Source organism: Myripristis murdjan, chromosome 19 (assembly GCF_902150065.1).
Source record: "Myripristis murdjan chromosome 19, fMyrMur1.1, whole genome shotgun sequence".
Classification (NCBI taxonomy): domain Eukaryota; kingdom Metazoa; phylum Chordata; class Actinopteri; order Holocentriformes; family Holocentridae; genus Myripristis; species Myripristis murdjan.
Genome location: NC_043998.1, coordinates 23,566,132 through 23,582,903, shown reverse-complemented (window position 1 = coordinate 23,582,903; position 16,772 = coordinate 23,566,132). Strand labels below are relative to the sequence as shown.

Below are 16,772 nucleotides of genomic sequence, written 5' to 3'. Positions count from 1 at the left end.
AAAACAAAAGGCAAATTTATTGCAGTGTCAAAGCTCTAAGGCCCGACCACACAGGCTGATTTTAATAACATGTTGGAATAAATTACTGGGAAAAACACCTGCAATCACAGACATCATTTGTAAACTACAGGCTGCTGGACTCTCATGTTCACTGACAGGAAATTAGGACCAATCAGAGGTCTATTTTCTTCTCACAGACAGATCAGCCTGGAGGAGAGCAGACTGTGTGTATGAACCTGATTCCCGAGGCGAGGCAGCTGCCATACCTGGTCGTACCGAACTGTCGCCTATGGCCTCCGGTCGCAAGAGTCAACCTCACACACTCTTTGCCTGTCTTTGCAAAATCAGTAACTTCACTTTCCAAAAAAAAAACCCAAAACAACATAAAATCTTTTCCATTGCCCCGCCTCGCCTCATCTTCACTGAGGTTTTGTTCACAGTCTGATTGCACAGCTGCAATGAATGTGAATGCAAAGTGTTAGTAATCTCAGGCTCACCTCCAAAAGGATCTAAATGCTCATATCATCTTTAATTTATTGAGCATTTATTGCGTTAGGGAGGCCGGATGCTGACTAATGACCCAGTGACAGTGGATCTGTCAGCTGTGGGTCTTCAGGTGAAGCAGGTGTAAGGTGTGTGTGTGGTTGTACCTCTAGCACCTGAACAGTTGGACGGGGCTTCAGATCCGCTTCTCTGCGAGCAGGCCGGGGAGCGCACGCCTCCGCTGCTGTGCTGGCTGCTGGAGCCGGTGCTGCAGAAACACAGGAACGCACCGGGGGGACACAAAATGAATGTGCGCGGTCACGACTGGGTGCTTGAAAAAACCACTCGTGCACGAATAATCGAGCACCTCTGATCGTTGAGGCCCTGCCGCTGCTGCCGGATGCGGGCCTCGATGCGGGCCGCCACGTCGTCGCACAGTTTGGTCGTGGGCTCGTTCTGGGGCGTCGTCGGGCCGCTGTCGTCCTGCGGCGTCTCCGAACACGAGAAGGACTTGAGCTGGCTGCTCTGAGCGCGGCACACCGCGGCGTACTGCACAATGCTCTCCTCTGCACGGGAAACCAGACAAACACAGGAGGTAACCTCACTGAGGTGCATCAAGAAGAACAAATTTCAAACTCAATCCAGTTTGAATAAGAGTAAATACAGGGTGACACAAAAAAACGGGAACTTTTTAACAATCCAATAAAACCAAGAGTGATGGAAGAAAAATATTTTATTCATAGTAATTGAAACCTGAAAACATGTCATTTAAGAAACAATGATGGAATTTTCATTTTTTAAAAATTGTGCTGCCACTTGCTCATGTCTGCCAATACGCACTTCAAAAATTCCCGTTTTTTTTGGGTCACCCTGTATAATCCATCCATCTAAATGACATGCTGATTTCACATCTCTGTCATGGTCTAAACAGTCGTCGTTTTTGCTATTTCAATTATTGCAGCTGTAGTGTGTCTGAGGTTTATAGAAACATTTACAGTTGTCCCTCACTATAACGCGGTTCACCTTTCGCGGCCTCGCAGTTTCGTGGATTTTTTTTAGTGCAATTTTGCATGTTTTTTTTTTTTTTACTGGACTTATTTTTCTACAAAGGTTTGAACTTTGAGAGTTTAAACAAGAGAGAAAGGCGAGAAAATGTTAATGCCTGTCTGAGAAAAGTGTATAAAGTGTGTAGTGAGGGATTTCACAGCCTTAAAACATCTATAATAATTGTAAAAAATAAAGCTGACTACTTAGCGGATTTCGCCTATTGCGGGTTATTTTTAGAACGTAACTCCCGCGATTAACGAGGGACCACTGTATTAGGGGTTTCTCTGGATGAAATCATGCCACTGGTCGAGCTGACTTCAGTGGGAGGATCTTGGGAATTACAGTTTTTTATAGTGCAAGTTAGCCGACTACAAAACGGGAAAGGCATAAATCTGACACCTTTTTTTTTTATTCTCTGAAGGTCTGATGAGCTTCACCAGAAATCTAAAGGCCCCTTTAAACCTGAAGGACAGGCAGGTGAACTTGTTGCTCCAAGTAATTCAATATCAACTTCCTATTATTACCCTGAAGTTTTATCAACGGGCTTCAGTCGGAGGTTATTTGTGCATTACTTTATAGATCCAAGGGTTAGGGTTAGCAATATACAAATTATTTATCTTTACCAATAACTTCAACAGAAAGTAGAAGCTGGTAGCAAATAATGTAAATATAAAGCCATGTCTGTAGGGATAAGGAGATTTTGAGAACACAAAAGCATATATGTTTTCACAATTTGAGCATGCATAAAGAAGGTGACATCCTAGAGTGAGCTACAAATGCAAGTGCAAATATGGTTAAAAACTTCTTGATGTACAAATGGAAAATGAAGTCGAATGAGACGGACAGAGGAGCAGGTTGAGCTGCTCTTAAAGAGTCACAAGTTGTTGAAAAAGGAGTGTATCTTTGTTCCCAGGGTGCATTGACATTAAGCCAAATAGGACCCTGGGAACACGGTCTGCTTTGTCATGTTCCCATTATGTGCCTTATAAGTCTGGGGAATGTAGGATATTTGTGTGAACAGCAGGTTGAAAGAGAAAGGAAAAATCTCCATGTCAATGTGGTGACGACTGACCTGAGGCGAGGCTGTGGCTCAGCTGGCGGGAGCTCATCTCGTTGTTGAACTTGTGCTGTGCAGAGCAGAGGGTGCACAGGTACCTGGCGATCTTCGACCTCTCGGTGATGAAGGTGTACTTTTTGTTGCTGCTCCGGCTCTCTATCACGAATTTACGTTTCTGCACGGACAGAAGAGGAAGAACGAAGAGGTTTGAGGGTATTAAAGGGAGCACAAAGGGAGAGGTTGTCAGCAGCAGGTGGTTTGATCTCAGTCGTCCATCGCTCCACTCACGTTGGAGGAGATGCTCGCCGTCTCCCTCCAGTCCAGCGTCTGACTGGTGGATCGGCAGCCGTTTCTAACCTCGTACACGACGACTCCTTTGGCACAAACCCCGAGGACCATCTCTCCGTCCGCGGGCCTTTTGTCACGTTTCACACGGTAGAAAAACACGCCATACTCCGGCAACTGTTGGCTCACCTGGAGGGAGTACAGAAATGTTCCTGATTGATGAGCCATGCAGAGATTATCTGTTTCTCCTAGTCTTAAAACCCATTTTTACTCATTGGCTTTTAACCCAGCATGAGACGTCACTCTGTTTTATTTGTTCTATTGTTTATCTATTGTTTTCACTGTTTTATTGCTTTTAATGTTTTGTTGTTTTATGATCATTTATGCACATTGATTTTAAATTCCAGCATCAGACCTGGCTCTGTTTTAATTTGTTTGATTGTTTTTATTCTTTCTACTTTTCTTTCTGTTTTGCTGTTTTATTTTCATTTTTGTACAGCACTTTGTTTCAGCTGTGGTTGCTATATAAATAAAGCTGAGTTGAGTTGAGTTAGTACTCTTGCATATGCTAATTTGCAAAGGAACCTTTCACAATTACAGATTAATCAATGGGATTCATGAAAAAAATATCAGAGGAGGGTGACACCGAGCATACAGTGACTTAAATTGTAAGATCAAAACTCATTTTTTGTCCCAAATATTAAAAGGAATACTCAAATGTTTTCCAACTAACCCAGACTGAGACAAGATGTTTGTTACCATTTTCACCTCTGGAGTGGTTTGAGTCCTGTGAGTAGCATTCCCTGTTAGCTTAGCATAAAGACTTAAAGTCTATAGGAGTCGTTAGCCTGGCTCTGTCTCAGTGAAAGAATAAAACTTATAGCAACTCTGCAGCTGTCTTATTTACACAGTGTAGATTTGAAATACGTGTCTTGTGATTTCTTTTAAAGATGAGAGCTTTTTTCAGGAGAAGTCAGATTCACATTTATCCTTCCAGTGATCTATGTACCGCTGAAAGTAGAGGAAGATCCACCACAAATTAATAAGCTGTTGCTGTTCGATTTATCTTTCACTTTGATGGAGCCAGGGTCAGGCCAGGTTCGGACAAAAATGCAGAAATAACCTTTCAGGTTTGGGGCGGGGTCGGTCATGTCAGCATTACTTAGACCTGCTGTCTGTTCTGTGCAACTTCTGGAGTTTACGTGACGACACTGAAGGCAACACGTAGGCTATTTCAGGCGGTAAATGTAACCTCGCGATGGAGGGCGAGCAAAATCTCAGGCTCGGGTCGGGTTCAGACAAAAATATGCGTACCGTTCAGCGCTCTAACTCCCATAGACTTCAAGTCTTTATGCTAAGCTAAATCAAAATGCCACCCACTCTAACCACTGGACGTCCAGAGGTGAAAATGGTATCTCAGTCTGGGGAAGTCGGATTTTGCTCAAAACATTGGAATATTCCTTTAAGCTCCAGAGATTTCATTTGAGTGTGGCCACCTTGAGAAACTCCAGCTCTGATTCGTCGGTGAGCATCTGGGCGTTGTTGATGTGCAGGCGCAGCAGCTCCTCCTGAATGTAAGGCAAGGCACGTCTCTCCATCACACTCTTGGAGACGTACTGGTCAGGCCGGAAGTAGTTCCTGCTGTACACCTGCACAGCACAGACCACATCCGTTTACTGAAAGAACTCACTGAAAGTTTATCTCATGCAAATGGATTGTCATTAGGCTTTTATAAATTCATTTTGACGCAGTATAAAGAAAAATACACCTCGTGCCACCAGGTTGGATTTGGTGGGAAATCGGCTGAACTGCTTTACGGCACAAAAAACACAAAACAAGGCGAGGATCTTCCAATGCAAACGTCTTTTCATAAGTTCAGCCGCTATTCAAGCAGTTATCATGTTTATATTTTCAATTATTCATCAGCAGCAATTCACTCTTAGATGTTATACATAACCAAATTATTTTACTGTAATGAAAATCAACTAGTTAGCAGGACATTAGCTGTAATTTCCAAGATTTGTCAAAAAAATTTCCTATGGTGAACAACGCATGAATTCATTTTATTTTTGTGTCTTGACTTGCTACTAATTAATCAATTAATCAATCAATCTACAAATCATTACAGTCACTTCCAACAGCTGATTGCCACCAGGGAAAAAAAAGTTTACACACAGACAAAAGGAAACTTCTAAGAAACATTTGTATCACATGAGCCAAAATAAATATATCACCTAAATGTTCTCTTTGTTCGTTTACCCCATGCTTTCTCAAAAACTGCAAAAACTGTGTACGGTTGTCCCTCGCTATAACGCGGTTCACCTTTCACAGCCTCGCAGTTTTGCGGATTTTTTTTTTGTGCAATTTTGCATGCTTTTTTTTTCTTTTTTTTTTTTTTTACAGCGCATTGTGTTCTGCGTCCTGATTCGCTAAGGGAGAGCCCGCGCATTGTGTTCTGCGTCCTGATTGGCTAAGGGACTGTAGTCCATTGTCAATCAATCTCCTCTATGCCGTGTCTCCTGTACAGTACAGAATGCGTTCATTCTATAATACTGGACTTATTTTTCTACGAAGGTTTGAACTTTGAGAGTTTAAACAAGAGAGAAAAGTGAGAAAATGTTAATGCCTGTCTGAGAAAAGTGTATAAAGTGTGTAGTGAGGGGTTTTACAGCCTTAAAACATCTAGAATAATTGTACAAAATAAAGCTGACTACTTCGTGGATTTCGCCTATTGCGGGTTATTTTTAGAACGTAACTCCCGCGATAAACGAGGGACCACTGTATTCAAAGAGCAATTAACCACATCAGACCTGGGTTTGACCACCTTTTAAATCATTTTAAGCACAAATTTTGATGTAAAGGAAGATAAAACACAAGGGGACACTGGCTCTCAGTCACAGGAGCTGTAATATGTACAAATCGAGCTAAAAGTAGGACTCGCGGTGGTTGCAGGTCAGCGTGTGTTTTACCTGAGGCGGGCAGTCTCCGTACTCGGCCTGCAGGGCCAGAGCACCGAGGTAAAGAGCAGTTTCCTCATGGCAGGACAGCCTGTCCTCCAAAAGGTCTTTCCTCAACTGGAGGTAGTACTGGTGACGGGTCAGTTTGTGCCTGATGGAGGTGAAGCAGGATTTGAATGACAGGAGGAGCCATACTCTGTAACTGAGCTTTTCATTCTTGCCGATGGCACACAAAATGTAAAAAAAAAAAAAGAAAGAAAGAAATGTAATACTTACAAAAGAAGGGAAATGTCACTGACAAAGAATTTGACCCGAAAGAAAAGGACAAAGGTGGCTGTAGGCACTTTCTTCCAGCTGTCAGGGGCAACTTTGGAAATCTTTGTGTCGTTTTCCAGGAAGAAAAATTCATTATCTGACCAGAGGAGAGAGAGAGAGACACAGGTTGTACAGAGCTGACAGATACAGTGGGATGGCATTTCTTACTAAACTCATCTTCTAATCAGCCCTGCAAACGGTTTTCCTTTGTCTGAACCAGAGTGGGAACATTTACTTGGTTGCATTTTTGTATTTTGTCTACATCTACATTCACACTGACCAGTTATAAAACACTATGCATAATTTGGGCACACCATCAGTATCAGCAGATACCGACTTTAAGATGAAATGAAAAATTTCTGCCATGACGATATGTGAAATAGGTCAAATCTGCCCAGCTTGTGTCTGATGTCAGGATTTTCTCTTAAAGTTTGGCCTGAAAGAAAAACGTTCCATAAAAATAAATATGTCATGTTTTACATAACCTAAATTGAAGACGTTATCTTATTTTGCCCAGTTGGAGAGCTTTGTGTTTTATGTCTGCATCTGCCTAGTGGGCCTTCACAATAAGAGCAGGCATAACAAAATGTTAATTCCGCTAGAGGTGAGACTTGATTTTCTCTGCAATTAGGTGGGAAAAAAATACGTGCATATATCGATATCGACATCGGCAATCAGCCAAAAAAAGTTATCAAAAAATATCAGCATATTGGATATCGGCAAAAAATCCAATATTGTGCATGACCAGTTTGAAAAAATAGATCAATTTGAGCATCAGCACAAACAGAATAGCACTTTTCTCACCAGACCAAGTAAACTGATTGATTGATTGATTGATTGATTGATTGATTAAGCTGCTTCAAACCACTCTGGCAGACAGGCAGTCAAACAGACAGACAGTCAGTCAATCGTGCAGTCAGACAGGCAGTGATGTGTCCACGACAGTCATCCACTCATCTGCCTGCTCCCTCTCCTCCTCACACACTTCATTACCGTCAATGTAAGCAAGGCCAAAGTAGAAGTGCTCCACCAGGTTGGAGTGAGCCACGATCATGTCGAACACGTCTCCCGCGCGGGATTTCACCTCACACCTGACCAGGACGCTCTGGCCGCTGGGCATCACCACGCTCAGCTCCCTCTGCGTGCTCGGAGACTTCCCTTTCTTCGACTGCAGGGCGGCATGAGACAGAGACGACACCATGCGGCGTTTCAACCTTTCAGATTATTCCCGAGGCCTGGCCCGGGTTACTAGGTTCAATAAAACGCCGCATAATCCGACACCATCTTGGCAAAGTGACAGTGCATTAATGATTCAGACATTATCACCTTGATTTGTCCTTGATTTGATAAGAATATGCCTCTGTATGCGGCGCTGGGGCGGTGGAAAAGGGACAAATCATGCAAAGCCGCCACTTTCGGAAGGCGGCAAGGGAGCGGATAATCTCGAAATCTTTCATTCAATTTCATTCGGCGCAGCGTCTCTTATCAGAAACCTCTCCCGACACCGAACGCCGGGGTGTGATTGGCTTTTTATCCAGAACTCACCACGATGGATCCAGGCAGCTCCAGCATGACCAGAGGCTCGTCTAACATCCTGATGAACTCGGGGCCCAAATCCTGCAGCAACAACATCGAGACAGGAATATCAGACTTCAGAAAACTTTTTAAACTGAGCTCGGATAAACTTTTAAGCCCCTGTTTTCCAAAAAAATGCATTTAGCAGCCATGGACTTTTCAGACTTATTGGTGCAGGTTCTCGTAACATCTGTTCAACATAAAAATATCTATTAGGTGATCTTGTATTTTGCCCCTTTACTGTATAATAATAAATAAATTTCCCTTTGAGCAGAAATTCAAGCCAGGTATTTATTTCAAACCCATGCATATATACACATATAAACCCATAGTTTGGTTTGTATTGCTGTTTTTGGGTTTGTTTTGTACATCAGGGAGAAAAAAATCACTTTCAATATTTTTCTGTATTTTGTCTTCTTTGCAAAAATATATATTTTTTTTCATTCAGAGATTTGGGATGACAATATGAAACCAAAAAATATTCTTTCAAAGGCATAAACCTAAAAACACTTTCAGTATATTAATTAATTCATTCATAATTAGCTCAGTGTGTGTTAGACGGCTCTCACACTGTTAATGTGTTGCAGCGCTGCAGTTTGCAGGGTGTAGTGTTTACTGAACGGTTTGTTTTTTTATGATTGAGTTTTTTACGGTTCAGTTTTGCATCCCTAATATGCATATTTATGGAAAGAAAAAAACAAACAAAAAAAAATCTCAGTAGCAGCCCATGCAATTGTCGGTGTTCCCTCAAAAGCTGTGTGCTCTTTGCAGGACGGTTCAGAGACCTTCATCCAAAAGCTGATCATATCGGTCAAATAATAATCTTTCTGTCAGTAAAGCCAGCTACACTTTGGGTTTTTTTTTTTTTAGTATCAACTGAAACCCCCTTCCAGAAGCTTTGGCTGTTCTTTTAAACCCACTTGGAGCGCAAGACTGGCAGCTTCTGCACTTGTGGAATAATCCTGTTTGCAGACAAAGACAGTTTCGCGGTGGAAAGGCTTTGAGTCGCAGCCGCTGCTCAAGTCCTGCTGCTTTTATTCCTTCATGCTCTCAGGGAACCAGCTTGCCTTTAGTGTGGAGGAAGAAGGGTACAAATGCAGGATGGACGCATGATGGGGGATACAATGGCTACCATGAGAATAAATGTAACTATAATAGTAATAATAATAATAATAAATGATAAATCTTTATTTATAGAGCTTGTTTCAAAATCCATGACCCCGACCTTCATGCTCAGTATCAGCTTTGACTGCCGGGTCAGAGCTGATTAACCTTTGATGCGCTTTTACATTTGACATCCAGCATCCACAAAGTGAGACTGATTGGTCCATCATAGCGCCACCAGCAGGCCAAAAAGTCCCAATTCTGGACCCGAACACACCATACAACAGCTCGGGGTGTAATGATCTGGACTGATCCATCGACTGGACGTTCAACGATGCAATAAGATCCACACAAAGTGCGACCATCGATCATCATCGTCGGTTTTCAGAGCACGACGCCTTTATTTTGAAATTCTCACGGCGTGCTTATGGCACCGTTTCTGCCTCACAACGTCCACAACCAGCTCAGGGCAGATTTCAGCTGTTTGGTGAGACGATATCATGTTCAGTAACTAAATGTGTTGATAAGAATATAGTGTTGTCTGATATCGATCGCAGGCCTCTGAAACAAATCCAATCGAAATCGTAGACTTTGTAATATCAGCACATATCGAGAATCAGAATAATATCGTATCGTGATGAAGTTTGTGGTTTACAGGCCTAATAACAACAACACACACCACACGTATCAGCACCGGGCCTCACCTTGGCTTTCCTGTCGTTCAGACTCATGGTGGACTCGAAGTGTGTGAGCGAGGCTCTGTTGGCACGTCGGCCGCCGTCCATGAACGGACTGCGAGGCAGCTGCTGCCAGCTGCTGTAGATGTCTCTGTGCCGGGGCATCCTGGGAAACACGAGCTTTTCAGCCTCGGATTTGACTTAAACGTTAAATATGTCACGGTGCCTCAGGGCCAAAACGCACAGCGACTCTGGGCTGGGATGATTTTAACCCTATAAAGCCATTTGTATCATATATGATGCACATTTTCAATTCCATTTTTCGTTTTCAGTTTAATCAATACTTGACCAAAATACTGTTGTATATCTTTGAACACTTCCCCTGTTCACCCTGGACCATTGGCACTTCAAGTACATATCATATATCATACACCAGAAAGGTCGTGTAATAACATATTTTTTGAATTTCTTTTTTTATATATATATTTTGTTATAGGACTAAATAAAGGGTTCAGTTTCAAAAAATTTGAATTTTCTGCCAATTCTTTCATAGTTCAGGCTTTATAGGGTTAAAGCTTGAGTTGTGTTTTTCACATTTCAGTGAGTTGTGTTCCAGTGATTTTCATCATTTGAGCATTTAGATTATGGGCTTAAGTCGATGCTTTTGTCCAAACGTGAGTTGGGTTTTTCTGTGTGCGGCCTCTTACCCGACCGGCTTCGATGGATAAGACATTCCCGAGAAAGGAACGGAGAACTTCCTCCTCGTGGCCCAGGGGGAGCTGCCGAGCGAGCCTCCTGAAACACATTTGGTTCTTATTTCCATCTGACATTTTATCTTTTTTAATGTTTGACTTGATTTGAAAAAGTTTGGGCTTCAGGACTCGAGGCTCTTACGGCGTAATCTCTCCCGGACCATCTGGCTGCGGTCGGTGAGCTGGGAGCCGTTTTCAGCCGAGGAGACGCGATCGACCTGCAGAGACAACAGTCAGCAACAAGTACAGCACACACACACACACACACACACACACACACACACACACACACACACACACACACACCAAACTCAACCAGTCCAAACCAACCAAAACCAAACCAAAAAACATCCAAACTCAAATTGAACCAAACAAAATAATAATAATAAAAAAAACTGCAACCCAAATGAATCCAAAACAAACAACAAACAAAAAACAAATCAGAACCAAATCACACCATGCCAAACCAAATTAAAAAAAAACTAAACAAAACAAACTAGAATAAACGTAAACCATAATTAGAACTAACCCTAACCAAAAGAAAAGCCAACGCAAAGCGTAATCAAAAACAAACTAAAGCAAGCCCAACCCAATAATAATAATTAAACATAAACAAAAAAACACAAACACAAACACAAACCAAACCAAATTTTAAAAATAAGTTTAAAACATAGAGAACTAAACCAAACCAAAAACAAGAAAAACGTAAACCAGAATCAAAAACAAACTAAACAAATCCCAACCCAAAAATAATAATAAACAACATTATAAAAACAATAACAAAAAAAAAGAAAAAAAAAAAGAAGAAAAGAAAAACCAATCCAATCCAGCCATGGTTTGCATTGTTTGTTTGTTTGTTTAATTGGATTTGGTTTGGTTTTAGTTTTGGTTAGCTTTTTTTTTTTTTTTTTTAATTTGCATTTGCCTTTGGCTAAATTTGGTGAAATTTACTTTGATATGGTTTGATTTTGGCTTTGATTTTGCTTTTTTCGTTTGTTTTTTGTTTTTGTTTTTGACTGAGCCGGCGACTCACCGACTCTCGCAGCGTGTCGTCCACCAGCTGCCGCAGCAGCCGCTCTGGCGGAGGCAGCAGCGCCGCCTTGTGGTGAAGCTCGCAGGTCTCCAGCACCGTCAGCAGGTCACTCCGCCTCGCCACCTCGTCCTCACACATACTGAGCAGCAGACTGTCCAGCCTGGTGCTCAGCGGCACCGGCTGGCACACACACACACACACACACACACACACACACACACACACACATGAGCACCGAGGAGCCATAAATGCAGCACTGACCGGTTTAAAGACAGGACAAAGTGAAGGCACCTGGTTCTGAGGCAGCTGGTAGTCCACACACCAGTACAGAGTCATGCCCAGCGAGTAGACGACCACCTGGTGGAGCAGAACCAGAAAAAAATCAGTGACACTCGCTCTTTATCATGTTTGCACGAGGTCAAGCATAAAAACACGGCCAACCTCTGCGTTCACTGAAACTCATTTGCACAAGATAATAAAAATGGTTGAAATCACTGATGCAGCTGGATGAAGCCAAGATTTTACCACTTTTACCATTTACCTCACAGCTAAACTGCCTAAAAGGTTTTGAAACTGTCGCTGATGGATATTTCTGATTTTTTTTTTTTTTGTGATTCTCTGATTTATTCCCTACATCCTTCTTGCATGAGCACAGATCATCCTGTCATCTGTGTGGCTGCCTGTCTTGAGATTTTTTTTTTTTTTTTTTTTTAATCTCAGTGAGCCTTTCTTGGTTAAATAAAAGGTTACATAGATTAAAATAAATAAAATGAAAATGTTTTTCAAAACTGTCCTGTAGTGATTTTGAATGAGAAGGGAGGGAGTGTCCGGCAAAATATGGGATGTTAGATGATAGAAATAAAAAATATTTTAGGAGTTTTTTTCCTACCTTTTCAGCCGCGGTCCTGGTGGCGGCGGCGTGGCCCTGCTGCAGCTCGGGGGCCGTGAAGGAGGCCACGTCCTCGTAGCGGGCGCAGCTCTTGAAGGCCAGGCTGCCGCTGGCCGACAGCAGCACGGAGCCGGGGCTCAGCACGCTGCACACGTTACCCGCACCTGGGCAGGGACACACAGGGAGAGTCTACCAGCAACAGATATCTGATGTAACCTTCCCTTTTTATGGTGACAGGGTTTATGTCCAGTCACACCTCCTCTCCTGCAGCCTGACACTCTACATCACACTCAAACAAACCCAACCACAATCACACCTGTGTGCTTCCCAGAGTCTTAGGAGCTACTGCAGCATGTAATATAATAATTTTAAACCACAATTATGCATCAAGGGATTGAAGAACCATAACATATGTTTCCCCAGTTACTGCAACTCACCTACACTTCATTTTCCTCTTGGTTGTTTTCCAAAGTGCACTGTTTTTCAATTTTTTAATGTGTTTTTTTTCCTTCCAGCCAGCCTTTTCTAGTCATTTTTCATTGCATGACAGAAAAATCAGCTCACAGACACTTGAAATTTGTTTGAGTTGCTGTAATCATAACTGTGAGAAAAGAGAATGCTTTTCTCTTTTTTGACAAGTTTACTTCATCATTGCGTGGTAATTTAGTTCAGTAGCTGCACTGATTAAAACGTCTACACATCTCCTGGTGCGTTCAAATGCTGGCAGGATCCTGGATTTTGAAGTTGCACTCATGTGTGAGTTGGAAAATCAAACCCAGAAGACCAAAAATAAGCAAACATTGACATTATGTGACTTTGCCTTTTTCTTACAAAAACATATGAAAGCCAATCTGGCCAACGACCAGATAGGATTTTTTTTTTTTTTTTTTTTTTTTGTCCAAATCATCCAATAGCACATGAATGCACCGTTCATCTCCGTCAGAGAGGAATGTATATCTCTACACGTGTTTCTACAATACAGACACAGCAGCAGAGACAATAGAGACATTGTGTTGTTAGTTTATCATCTATAATGTCAAACAAACTGTACGGTCCATTAATGTCGATGGTAAAAGTGGTAAGTAGGAAAATGTCCAGCAGGAGAACGCTAATGACCATCTCACTGGACATTTTCCCTTACTAATAATTCATCACTGTAGCCAAATAATGGCTTGATGTCTGGTAAACGGACCAGGAGCAAACAGCTGTGGATGTTTGCCTTTAGGGTTTTCTGCTGGGAAGCCTCGCTCTTTCCTCTCCATTTCTGCCAGAGGGTCTCGGGTTGGGCTCAGGGTTAGGGTTGGGGTTGGGGTTAGAAAGCCTCTCTGGCAGAAAGCTCTCTGACGACAAACTTCTCCCACGTGCGGAGGAAACAGGAAGTGGCGGGGGGTTTACCTTTGCTGGAGACGTCCAGTAAGGCCTCAGTGATGGCGAGCAGCAGACACCAGACCTCATCCTCCTCCAGCGGTGAACCCCGGGCCTCCAACACCTCCGCCAGGGTCACGAATGTACCCATCCTGCAGGAAAACACACACACAACAAAAACATCCAGGTTAACAGTTTTTACTGTGCAGAAGGAAGGAGTTGCAGGATTAGCAGCGCTGAACGTCTCAGGAGGTTTCAGTCCACAGCGTGAAGACGGAGAGGAGTCAAGTGTCGCTTTCCTGACGACTTAAAGGGGCATGAAACTCTAGATACAGAAAATCTAGATCAGAGACGTCAGAGATGCGGCCAACAAGTGCATCCCGTCCGACCCCTGAGGTGTTTTGGACAGAAATCAGATTTTTGATTGAAATATTTGCATCCAGTATATGAATGATACGCGAAATAAGAAGTTTCTATACTCCGACATTTGGGAAAAATACTCTTTTCCCCACTTCCCCAGACTGAGACCAGATGTTGGACACCGTTTTCTCCTCTGTGCGTCCACTGGTTTGGTTCCTATGGGTAGCATTTCATGATAGCTTAGCATAAAGACTTGAAGTCTATGGGAGTCGTTAGCCTGGCTCCGTCAAAGTGGAAAAATAAACCTTCCTTTGTATTATGTGGATTTGAAATACATTTCTTTTCATGAAGTGGCTTTGAATGTGGTTTTCTGAGTGTTGAGGACTTCAGTTCCCCCACATGATTTGTAAAATGGTTTGCTGCCATGTAAAATTTGGGGGAAATTGTAATAAATGGGCCAAAAATAAAAATTGCTGGCATGCTCTTTTAATTGAGTTTGACTTTTAGTTGAGTTTTTAAAGTCTGAATGACATTTTGAAGCCCGCTACTTTCCACATGTTGTGAGTCCAAACTACCTCAAAAGAGGGGGAGAATTTCAGATTAATTACACATTATACTTAATGAAGTAGAATCAGCCAGAAGTAAAGTCAAAACCAGCAGGATGCATTCTTTTAGTTTGGCAAACCTGCTGTCAAAAAAAAAAAAGGTTGACACAGAATGTATAATTTTTCCAGAAAGATGGGAAGTGCAGTTATTTTCTTTTCTTCTGGGAGGTAAATGTCAAACCTGTCTGCTGTGTATTTGTCACATTCCTCTCCTCTGCTTTATGTAATTCTACATTATTTTTTATTTTCATGCAGTTTCCCATTGACTGCTCTGCTCCAAACTGACTGATTTAAAAGAGTGAGTCAGAAAGCGGCCTAAAATATACCCGTGTGTCGACTCGGGTCATTTTGACAAAACAATATTCAGCCTCTGTGAAAATCTCCTGTGAACGAATGCGGCCCACAACCTGATGGGAGTCTCACAGCCCTGATCTAGACTTAGTTTATCTTAATTTCACTTTTGAAGTTTGTACTCGAGTGTAATCACTACTTTCACATCACATCTCTGCAGCTCAGACCAGAAACGAGCGGACCGGGACCCTGCCGAGTGTGAGGCGGCTCGTTTGTGGTGTGAATGTGAGCTGCAGGAAACACTGTGCCTTTTGGGCTAACGCAACTCCTGTAGCTCTGCAGTGCATTATGGGCGCTCTTCAAACCCAGATACCCGCCTGATGCTGACCGGTGAGCGGCTTTGGCTGACACGTGTTGGTTTGTCTGAGTTTTTTTGTCGTGTGAAACCAAACCGAACCAAATGGAAAAACGCAGGAAAGCATCAACTGATCCAAACCACAGCAAACACACACAAACACTCGTCACATGTCATTAAATTGCAAAATAAATGTAACTGTCATCACTTACAGTTACTGAGAAAAAACATGAGTTACAGTTTCTATTTCAAATGCTGGTGATTACTAAGAGGTTACATCAGAATATATTCTTTTCGGTTAAAAGTTTATATGTAGAATAAAACTTTCATTCTGACTTTCCTCCATGCAAGAGCATCTTCTTTCGGCCAGTTTCCAAAATCGAGCTCCCACCGTCAACGTGTAGGACAGGTGTCATTCATCTGGCAGCATAAATGCAACTTTAGAGCGTTCTCTCTGATTGGTTCTCTTCTTTGAATTTGCCCCCGCTGCCTCCCGTCTGCCAATCAAATCAAAGCGTGTGGCTCTCAGCAGCCGATCACATCAAGACGGCTTGTTGTTTGGGATCTTCAGATGTGGGATTTGTCTAAAAATGTAAAAAATCTGATCTTAATTCAAGTTACACTGAACAAGTTTAACAGTCAGTGTTGAGCTCTGCTTTGAGGTTTACACAGCCTGGGTTAAAATTTTCAGTCCAGTTAAAAAAAAATGTTAGAAAAGTAATAAAAAGTAATGATAAGTTTACACAACTTTGGAGTCATTAGATAGATAGATAGATAGACAGATAGATAGATAGATAGGTAGATAGATAGATAGATAGATAGATAGATAGATAGATAGATAGATAGGTAGATAGATAGATAGATAGATAGATAGATAGATAGGGACTTTATTCATCCCGAAGGAAATTCACAGTTTTCAGCAGTATCCACAGAGTACAAGATTAAATAAATAAAAAATAAAGAATAAAAGATGACACTCGAGATCTAAAGACCTAAGTACCCAATGTGCAAAAAACAATGTGCAAAAAACCAAAAAAAACCCAGTGTGCATCGATGTATACAATGTGCATAGATGTGGGCAATGTGCAAATTTACAGTATAAACAGATGATAAATAGCAGCAAGCAACATATACACTATAAACAAGGAATATATAACAAATAGAAATATGAACAGTTTAAACAGCAGAGAAAAAAATAACCTAAACCTGAGGGACAACACGCTCCGACGGAGGTTCAGGGTTGGTGTGAAATTAAAATAGTTACATCCAGTATTCGAGTTGTAAAAAAAAAAAAAATTCAGGGGGGGTGGTCAATTTTTCTCACTTGATGAAAAGGGAGGATGGCAGTTTTACAGGGGGGATGATTTTGACCGTTTTTATTTCAGGGGTTGATGCCATCCACCCTCATCCCCCCTCAACTGGAGTACTGGGTACATCACTCATTACACTTTTAACAGCATAACTCATAATCTGTAACCTGCATGTGGAAACAACCTTATACTCAAGTGGTTGCATGTTGAATGTGGCGTTCTTTGAATTTGAGGGTGTATTTATATGTGTCTTTTCAAGTGTGTTTAGTATATTTTGGGCCTTTTGGGAGATGCAGGAAGCACACACACCGG

General features: G+C 42.0%; 1 protein-coding gene across 1 annotated transcript in view; it reads right to left on the bottom strand.

Annotated features, from left to right (window-relative positions):
* frmpd2 (FERM and PDZ domain containing 2) overlaps nucleotides 1–16,772 on the bottom strand; it is a 44,421-nt gene that overhangs the window by 23,763 nt on the left and 3,886 nt on the right. The window contains exons 2-17 of the mRNA XM_030078045.1: nucleotides 13,570–13,691; nucleotides 12,175–12,338; nucleotides 11,577–11,642; nucleotides 11,286–11,465; nucleotides 10,395–10,470; nucleotides 10,208–10,295; nucleotides 9,528–9,666; nucleotides 7,690–7,761; nucleotides 7,138–7,312; nucleotides 6,106–6,241; nucleotides 5,842–5,980; nucleotides 4,369–4,521; nucleotides 2,876–3,061; nucleotides 2,603–2,762; nucleotides 851–1,049; nucleotides 651–751 (exon numbers count right to left, since the gene is read on the bottom strand). Coding sequence (XP_029933905.1) covers nucleotides 651–751; nucleotides 851–1,049; nucleotides 2,603–2,762; nucleotides 2,876–3,061; nucleotides 4,369–4,521; nucleotides 5,842–5,980; nucleotides 6,106–6,241; nucleotides 7,138–7,312; nucleotides 7,690–7,761; nucleotides 9,528–9,666; nucleotides 10,208–10,295; nucleotides 10,395–10,470; nucleotides 11,286–11,465; nucleotides 11,577–11,642; nucleotides 12,175–12,338; nucleotides 13,570–13,690 — 2,155 coding nt within the window. The 5' untranslated portion in view covers nucleotide 13,691. The remainder of the gene's footprint in view (nucleotides 1–650; nucleotides 752–850; nucleotides 1,050–2,602; nucleotides 2,763–2,875; nucleotides 3,062–4,368; nucleotides 4,522–5,841; nucleotides 5,981–6,105; nucleotides 6,242–7,137; nucleotides 7,313–7,689; nucleotides 7,762–9,527; nucleotides 9,667–10,207; nucleotides 10,296–10,394; nucleotides 10,471–11,285; nucleotides 11,466–11,576; nucleotides 11,643–12,174; nucleotides 12,339–13,569; nucleotides 13,692–16,772) is intronic.